The sequence below is a fragment of the Chenopodium album genome, chromosome 4 (genome assembly GCF_948465745.1).
Source record: "Chenopodium album chromosome 4, dcCheAlbu1.1, whole genome shotgun sequence".
In the NCBI taxonomy this organism is placed as follows: Eukaryota; Viridiplantae; Streptophyta; class Magnoliopsida; order Caryophyllales; family Amaranthaceae; genus Chenopodium; species Chenopodium album.
In genome coordinates, this window is record NC_137837.1 from 15,599,195 (window position 1) to 15,609,424 (window position 10,230).

Sequence of the window (10,230 nt, forward strand, 5' to 3'; positions counted from 1 at the left end):
TAGAACAAGGAGGATGGGAAAGCGTGGTCATCACAACAAGCACAAGAAAGCTTCGATTCAAAAGCATTGAAATAATTAATTACAAAAACTGCCAACAACTATTGGCGTTGCTTATTCATTAGACCATCATCACTCATGGTATTTATATCACCCCTCTCTCTCTACCACTTTCTCACTCCTCCACATCATCTATACCACAATACAATATACTTTCTCCAAAAATCACCCCACCCATGGTATAAAAAAAGTTTACCAATACACTTTCTCTCTCCTATATGTATGAACGATCTTGCTAACGAGCGTCCCGGGGCGTTAGATAAGGAATAATTATATTGGTTGAAATGGTATTAAGTTAGGAATGCATGACAAAATCACGCGTCGTTCGGTGTAATAATTAATGTTAATTTTACTATAATATTCCCACTTTTAATTCTCTTATCTAACGCCCCGGGGGCGCTCATTAGCTTTTGCCATGTATGAATTATACACTTAATTAAATTATAATTATATTTTATTTTATGTTGAAAATAACTAATTACTATTTATAAAGATAACTAGATGTAAGCCCGTGCGATGCACGGTTTTTAAATATTTCATTTTGTATATTTTTTGTAATTTCTTAATATTTTTTGTTTTTATTTTCTATTCTATTATTTTAACATTAATTTAAGGTAAAATATTTTGTTAAGTTTTAAATTATTCTTATTCAAATTTTACGTATATAGAACTTGAATATATAAATTGAAATAAATATTATCTCATTCATCGGATAGTAGATAAAATCATTAAATCAAAATATATTTTTTAATTTCTAATTATTTGTTAAAATAATATAAATCCTAATGTAAAAGATAATATAAAAGATAATTTTTGTTTTTTTTTTCATAATTTAAATATTAAATTACTATTTTTTGTTTTCAATTCTCAAATTTCATTTGTTAAGTTTTTCTTAAATAGCGACTGAAAATTAAAATTCTAAATTAATTATAAATATAATTTTTCATTGGTCGAAATATTACTTTTGCTTATGTGGCGTGCGATGCACGAATTTTTATATACAAAAAGAATTTTTATATACATTTTGTATAAATATTTTTTTGGTGATCTCTTAACTTTTTTCTTGCATTATAAGTTTTAAAATTTTATATGAAAGTATCATATCATCAGATATTTACATAAAACCATTAACATCAAATGAATACGGAGAAGTTAAAAATAATATTATTTGTGAATACACCTATCTTGCACTGTATTGGTAATAAGAATGGTTTGAGAACACATTTTTACAATTATTTTAACTTCTTACTTCTCAATCAAATAACATAGTTGACCCCAAAAGAAAAACACATAGGATGATAGGAATAAGGAAAGCACGCCTCTCTTTTTAAACTTCACTTTACAATGCATCTCTATTTTGATCTAGAAGTAATTGAAAAGGCAGAGATACAACATTAATCAAACATTAGGTTGTGATCTATAGACTTAATTTACCATCAATTAGCATATAGGCAAGCTGAAAAACACTGATAAATAGCAACTGTTACAACATACAATAAAATAGTCAATCTTGGATGACAATAACAATGATGATAAAAACAGAAAACTTAAAAAAGTGTAGTGATGCTTTTTTCATCCCACGACCTTACTTCCCCATGCAACCTCATCATATTCATTGTTAATTCATAAAAAAAAAAAAATTGAGTTTAAGGAATTAGACGTACATTTTCTTAAACCACAATATAAAGTCGTAAATTGCTTTGTATGAAGTATTGTGTGATTTTTTGGTGGTGCGTAGATTAAATTAATGTCTATTTATAATAATAACAAATCATAAGCTAATTAAAACAATTCATATCTTTTTCCTAACTTAAATTTTATCATTATTAAAATTGTAATCATTATTATCTTTTTCCTAATTAATTATATATTTTTTAGTTATGATAAACATGGTTTTATGTAATCTTCATCAATTTAATGAATTGGATTGTTATTTTTCATCTTGACTTTTATAATTTTAATATTTTAATATTTTTTTAACCTATGTGGCACACATTAAATTCCAATCCTACATCGCACATTTATGTGGCGCTCTATAATTTTTTTAAAATAACAAAATCCAACGTGGCTCTCTAAAAACGCGGGAAAAAACTCCCATTTATGTATATATATTAGATTGAATAAAAATAAGCAATATAGGTAGAAAAAAGTGAATTTTAAAAATATATAAAACTATATCAATATGGGTGTCTATGTGTATGTCTTGAAAAATTATGAACAATGGTAATTTTTTCACAATTTTTGACTTTATAATTTTTTCTTAAAATGCAATTGAAAAAATAAATAAAAGATGTATGACAACCAGGCGACATGGCGTGACCTGAAGCAAAAGTTTACCATGGGATGGTATATACCATTTGATGATATAGTTTTATGCCACCAAGGTAATAAAAATTTGCAACTTTTGGATGAATATTTACACCATGGTATAAAATTATACCACGAGTGTTGATGCTCTTACATATAAGCAGATTAACCCAATTTTTGTCCAAGTGTCTACAAATTTCAAAAATCCAAACATGATTTCTTCCAGTGTTCGACATATATATAGGTGTATTGGTCCAGCACGTGTGACAATGTCCTATACTGATGTGACAATTTAATATTTTTTCATATTTTCCCTCTGTCTATTAACAAGAGTTGGCTCAAATGGGTAAGTAACTTCACTGTATGCTGCTCTTATTAATAAAATCGCCTCTTCAAAGTGTACCACCCAAGCTTCTAGTTTATATGGCCTTTTACGTTTTTTGTTTGAGTCCGGGTTGGTGTCTAGGCATATGGGACTATGGTCCGAGATGAACACTGGGAGGTTAATCAGCACAACATTTGGGTAGTGGTCAGCCCACCCAGGGCTACAGTAGGCACGATCCAGGCGTTCCATTATATTGTCTTCGCCATCCCTGTTATTAGTCCAGGTGAATTGAGGTCCTTTGAAAGGAAGTTCAATTAAGTTACATCTAGTTCTCCACTGGCTAAACCACATAGCCCCTCGAATTAGGCACGCTCCTCCTAGTTTTTGGTTTTGGAACTCGACTTGGTTGAAATCCCCAATGACAATGTGATTTCCAGGGAAGGCAGTCAGATGCGAGTAAAGCACCTCCCACACCTGTTTTCGATCCTCTAAGTAAGTCGATCCGTAAACAAAAGTGAAGATAGATTCATAGTTCATATGGTCTAAGACCTTACAGGAGATAAAGAAACTACAACTGGCTAACCATTCCACAGCGAAATGTTTAGCCCACCCTACAAACAGACCCCCAGCCGACTCCTGGGCATCAACCCCGGAGCTTACACTAAACCCCATTTTTGAGAAAATTGGGGTAGTAACTAATACAGGACACTTAGTTTCAGAAATGAATATGCAATCTATAGCTAACCTACTAGTACAATTACTAATAAAGGGAATTACAGGGGATGACACATAACCTAGACCCCTGCAATTCCAACACCAGATCTTCATTTGGCACCTCGTGGCTTTTCCGGGGTAGCCACGGAACCCTTAGAGCATGAGCAGCAACACTTGAAGAAAACACTATGGAAGCTAGCTATCCCAGGGAAGTGGAAGATACTGACCTGGAAAATCCTACAGGGGTGTACAAGTGCTAAGAGTAGAGTTGTTCAATGGACAGAGGGCCCATTAAAAGCCCTGGCCCGACCCAATTATAAACGGGCCAGGCCCGTCCAATAATTAAACAGGTCGGGTCCTTAAAGGGTCAGCTAACCATGGATCCTTACAGGGCTGGGCTGGGCTCTTATATGGTTTATACTTTTTTTGCTGGACTCTTATAGGGTCTATAATTACTAGTGTTTAAAATTTAAAACAAATTTCCAAACACCTCACTTCATCTGAAAATTCAAACACCTCCAAGAAAATTTCCCCAAATTTCCCCCAAATTATAAACCCTAAAAATATTCTCCAAATTTCCTCCTCTTCCCAAGTTAATTTTTTCTTCTTGCTCGCTGCTCTTAATCTTCAACTACCAAGGTATGTTTTCGTGTATTAATTTCTAAATTCGTTTGTTTTTATGACAATTTATGTATTCGTTTGAAAATTGATTGGGATTTATGAAGTGTATGAAAGGTGTTTGATAAAATGACGCAATGAAGTTATTTATGATCTAGTGAATAAGAACGCAACCCACGAAGTTGTAATCTGCTGCTATATCTGGGTAGCAAGTAATAAGGTTGTAGTTACAGGCAGTTCCTTGAAAATTGAAATATGGAGGATGAACAGACTACGATTGTGGACAAAGATGAATTATTGTTATTATGTGTGTTCTTTCTTCTTAATTTTTGCATGCTTCATTGTTTTAGTTGGATTTCTGTCTTTTCAAATTTAGTTGTCTTTGTAACTTTGATTTTTAATTGGGTTATATGATTTTATCTTCTTCCCTTAACTATAGTTATAATTGTAGAATTTTCAATGCTTTTGTATATTGATATTGAATGAAATTGATGACCCCCCCCCCCCCTTTTTTTTTCTTTGATTTATTGATTTTGAATTATATTTAAAGTTTTAACTTTGAGCATGAATTATGGATGAGATATATTTTGAGTTTAAGTGTAATGCTGTTGATTTTTCTCTAGATTATAGCTTGTTTTAGTAATGTATCAAAATACTTTAGTTTTCAGCATTTTATATTGAAATGAATGAATGTTTTAACTTGCCTGAATTTGGGGAGTTTAAATCTGTCAATTTTCGAGGACTTATGAATGTTATGATAGAGATTATGTCTAGAAATTGCCTCTTCATGCAATTTAAAGCTCATTTGCAGTAGTTTAAATCTCCAGGCTAAGTTCTTTCCTTTTCAACTTTTACCTACTTTTGCAGTTTTTTTAACCATGGAAAGTGAAGCAACTACAACATCAATGCCGGTAGATGATGAGGTTGATGAATCTAATACTGCCCGTAAGCGTAAAAGGAGTAGGAAATCTAAAGTTTGGCGAGAAATGACGGAAGGAAAGAACGCAAAAGGTGAGCGAATCGCTATTTGTAAGCATTGTAAAGTGGAGTTAATTGCCCACAATAATAGTGGCACATCTCATTTAATACGTCATTTGCTTGATGTGTGTAAAAAACGAACTAAGGGACTTCCACTCGGTGAGGCGGTTGAGGATGAGGAAGAATTTGTTTTTGATATGAGTGAATTAAGAAAAGAGATTTTATTATATGTTGTTGAAGGTTCTCATTCTTTTTCGACCGTAGAAGAAAAAGGTTTTAGGCGGATGATGTTAAAGGCTAATTCTAAATTTAAACCATTTAGTCGAGCAACTTTAACTAGAGACCTTTTTTCTTTGTATGCCTCTTATAGAGAGAAAATTAAAATTTTTTTGAGGAATGCACCCGGACGAATATGTTTGACAACTGATAATTGGAAATCATCACATACTTGGCAACATTACATTTGCATAACTGCCCATTTTATTAATCATGATTGGAAACTTCATAAAAGGATTATTAAGTTCACATCATTGTCACCCCCCTTTGATGGACAAAGCATCTCCGAAGAGATTTTTATGTTTCTTAATCAATGGCATTTAGATGACAAAGTGCTTAGCTTAACGGTTGACAATGCAAGTTACAATGATGTGATGGTTAAGCACATGAAAAATCGTCTTGGGTCAAGGGGTATGTTGGTTAGTGGTGGTTGTTTTTTTCATATAAGATGTTATGCTCATATCATCAATCTTATTGTCCAATCCGGTCTATCTTGTATTGAGAACATATTAGATAAGATTAGAAACTTGGTAAAATTTGTTACAAGATCATCTTCTAGAAGCAAGGACTTTTATGATACCGCTCAAAAGCATTTTCATTTAGAGGCTAAGAGGAAACTTCGTATGGACATGCTAGTTCGTTGGAACTCTACATATATGATGCTTGATAATGTGCTTTACTACAAAGATGTTTTTATTAATTTGGGGTCATTACATGCATCTTTCAATAGTAATGTGCCTTTAGAGGATGAATGGGAAAATTTGAGTGTTGTTCACAAGTTTTTGAAACTCTTTTATGATGTTACATGTATGTTCTCGGCCAATAAGTCTCCAACTTCTAACATGTATTTTAAGGGAGCATGTATGGTGCATCGTCGTTTACTTGAGACATCTAAAGGTCCACATGAATTTTTAGCTCAAATGGTGTTACCTATGTTGGAAAAAGTTGACAAATATTGGTCCGAGTATAACATATATCTAGCTTGTGCGGCAATTCTTGATCCAAGGTTTAAGTTAAAGTTTGTGGAGTATTGTTTTGACAAGATATATGGTTCGGATGAGGCTATGTGTAAAGTTGAAAAAGTGTTGAACACTTTAAGATCTTTGTATAATGAGTATAAGTCAACATTTTCAACTTCCCCAATTGTTGTTCCCTCTACTACAAGTAGTAGGATTGAAGATGAAAACTTCTTTGATGATTATCAAAGCTATAGTTCAAGAATTACAAGGACTCAAACAAAAAAGTCCCAACTTGAGTCATATTTGGAGGAATCGGAGCTTGATTTGAACATGGAGCTAGATATTTTAGAGTATTGGCAACAAAATGCCGTGAGATTTCCGGAGCTTGCAATATTGGCACGAGATCTTCTAACAATTCCAGTTAGTACGGTGGCTTCCGAGTCGGCTTTTAGTATAGGGGGGAAAACTATATCTCCTAATCGTAGCTCATTGAAACCCTCAACGGTTCAAGCCCTAGTTTGTGTTCAAGATTGGCGTCGTGATGAATATAACATCCCTTCAAATTTGGATTGTGATTCTAGCTCGGATGATGATGAGGCCGTTGATGATGGAGATGATGATGATGAGGTTGATGATAGTTTCCTATACTAGGTAATTGTTTTTATTTTGCTTTTTATTGCTTTTATAATAAAAAAAAGGGATGGAATCTATTGCTCAACTATCAATATCTTCTGCTAGCATACTCAACATAATTTCTGAACTGTCGCTGCTTGTATTATGATCTCGATGTTGTTATCAATTGCTAACTGGCATGCTGTGCTAACATACAGATTCTGAGATTTAAGCCATTCAATTAATTAACCGGCTACATCTGATTGGGTGTCACTTAAATATACAGAACTTGAAATGAAAGCTTTTTTTAAATTATTTGAAATTGAAATGTCTTATAGCATGCAGTTAAGCTGTGAAGGAAGCTGCTTGGGGACTTGCTCGTTATGCTGCTATCTCTCAGGTACAAATTTAAGCTTCAAATAAAGTAGGTGGTGCTTTTTTTCATCTTGTTTTCAGCTATGGAAGGGGCATTAACAGTGCTATTACTGAGAATTGTGTTTTGCGAGTTGTTGAAGTTTAAGAATCCATTTTGTGAAGTGGCGAATCTCATAAGTTCAGGGTTAAGGAGGTTCTGCAGATTAAGTAAGACATCAGGCAAGTTCATCAGGGGTGAGTTCTGATGACTGCAGAGCATAGAAGGAAGGTCAAAGTAATCGAGGCGAGGGTCGTGAGTTACAGGGTCGTTCCAATAGTTTTTAATCTCGTTGTCTGTTCGTCCTGGTAGTCTAGCAGCAATAGCAGACCATCTGTAAGAAAATTTTACATCAGTCAATTATACATGTATTATGATTATGACTTTGTATAAAAATAAATGAAAGCTTAATGTAGTAAACAGAGATTAGAAGAAGATTAATTAGAGTTGCTATTTAATGTCAGCAATACCTTTTTTTTTTTTTTTTTTGGGTGGTTTTGTTATAAGCAACTTCACTTCCATATCATTAGAGTTGCTATTTAATTCAACAGAAATGGTTGTCTGGTTGCAAGGCCCTTTTATAAGGCCCCTTAAAGGCCCTTTATAATTCTCTTATATTGTGTCTACTTTATGGTTGTTTTGGATTGTTTATACATTTTAAATGGGCCGGGCCGGGCCGGACTTAATGGCCCATGGACAATATTGGCCCATTTTGGATTAGGCTTGGCCCGGCCCGGCCCGGCCCATTTTAGATAAAGCCCTGTCTGGTCCGGCCCGTTGAACAGGTTTAGCTAAGAGTAATCTCCAAAAAAGAGGAATTCCAATCTCTGGCGAGTGTGAAGTGTGTGGTACCGCAGTGGAAACGGAGGAACACCTCTTCCGCGATTGCCCTCTTGTCAAAAGAGTTTGGGCCTGTGGCCCATTGGGAATCCAAACTGGTGTGTTTGACCCACCTTTGAATGTTTGGACACGAAATATGATCAAATACATGGCTAAATCTGCAACTCCAGACCAGCTCAAGCTATTTGTGGCCATGCTATGGGCAACCTGGATTCATAGGAATGAGGTGATCTTTGGTCATACCACTCCCAATCCAAGTCGACTCATGGCTCTACTTCAGAAATCTGTGGTCAGACTTAAGGGGATGGAAACTAAAACTGAGGAAAAACCCAAGAGCACCAAGGAGTTAACTCCATTCTGGGCTTGGGGTGTGTGTGAAGAGGACACCTTGTTATCTGTCTTTACAGATGGAGCGTGGAAAAAGGATAAAAGGGGCAGTGTCAAGGCGGGCATAGGATGGGTCATAACGAAAGAGGGGATGGAAACGGAGAAGGGCGGGAAGGTCATATTAGCGCGATCACCTTTGCAGGCTGAACTAATAGCAATCCAAGAAGGGGTACAGCGAGCTCATGTGAGGAGCAACTCAATAGAGGTATGCACGGATAGTTGGACAGCGCTACAATACATTCTGAACCCTGCTGATGCTCCATGGGAAGTCAGAAGGCTAGCACAGGATATTAACAGGATAGGTAGAACCTTGTCTTATTTCTGCTATAATAAAGTTAGTCGTCAGGTCGTCCGTGTAGCCCATACCTTGGCCCAGAAGGCAAGGAAAGGGCAATTGGTCACCAGCCTATAACATTTGTGTTTGCCCATTGTCAAAAAAAAAAAAAAAAAAAAAAAAAAAAAAAAAAAAAAAATTCACTGTATGCAGCAGAAACTTTTATTGGAAGACTCACCCATCATAAGCCAGGTGTACTACTCCGTCTTCTCGGATCGGACCCGAATATATTCAGAGCTAATAAGCTCTAGTAAACCGGGTGGACATCCTTACAAAAAAAATAGTCCCCTCTATCTCTTGAATACGCTTTATTTAATTTATGTTGCTATAGTATAGGAGTATTAATTAAATACAAAAAATATAAAAAAAAAAAAAAAAATTGAAGTATGGAGTAGCACTTATTAATTAATCATTTAAATGCTGTTTTACACATTAACTTAATTGACAAGAGTTGACATGCATGGTCTAGACTTATTACGTACTTCCAATTCACTAAGCTGCGGTACTAACATTAAATCAAACAGGTAAAATTGTGTTTCACTCGCAGACTCGCTTAATTAGACTTATAAGACAGCTTGAAATAACTAATAAAAGATTATTAGTTGATCAATACAACTACCCTAACAAAGCAATGTAAGCTAGCAATTAGCAAAGCTTAGTACATTTGCAGTGCCGGTGGTGGAAGAAACCACGGCACTGACCGCCGGAGAAAGCTTCGGCGCGGCAGATAATGGCGCAGTTATGATCATGTATGCATGGTCCCTTGAAGTACCGGCTTCGCGTTTGGCATATCCTTCCTTCTGCTTGCTTCACTTGCGCTGCATTTTTTATGATTTTATGTTGTTAAATCTCTTCTAAATTAAATTAAAAAACTAAAATAAAATAATAAGGACCTGATAATTGCGCAAAAAAAATATTAGCAAAAACAGATTAAAACAACTGATATTTTCTTTATTTATACTTGTCTATGTATATTTTTAACCATATATATATTCAATAAACAATTATAATTAAGATTTTTTTGCAACAATTAACTTTAAAGTTTCAATGAAGTTTGACTATTGCTATCAAGTAATTTTCACATTAAATTTTTAAAATTTATATGATAGTCATCCTTAAAATGACTATCATTATACTAATTTTTTATTGACTATTATTTTATTTAGTTTTGTATAAAAATTAATTATAAATGTTAATTCATATTTTTAAAATTTATTTTTTAAAATTCATTTTTTAATTTTTTATTTTTTAAAAATTTATTTAGGAATTATATTTTAATTTCAATAATAATAAAAATAGAATTTGAAAATTAATTAGGGAAATTAAAAAAAAAAAAAACAATTCAAAAATAATCAACAGAATTCAAAAATTAGAGAAATTATTTATAATTGATTTAGACATTAAAAAATAA

The 10,230-nt window shown here is 33.8% G+C and overlaps 1 protein-coding gene across 1 annotated transcript; it reads right to left on the reverse strand.

Annotated features, from left to right (window-relative positions):
* Window positions 1–2,656: 2,656 nt before the first annotated feature.
* On the reverse strand, window positions 2,657–3,361 carry LOC145627717 (uncharacterized). The gene has a single exon (XM_081680070.1). It carries the CDS (start codon window positions 3,359–3,361, stop codon window positions 2,657–2,659), a length of 705 nt encoding a protein of 234 aa, XP_081536196.1.
* Window positions 3,362–10,230: the final 6,869 nt, after the last annotated feature.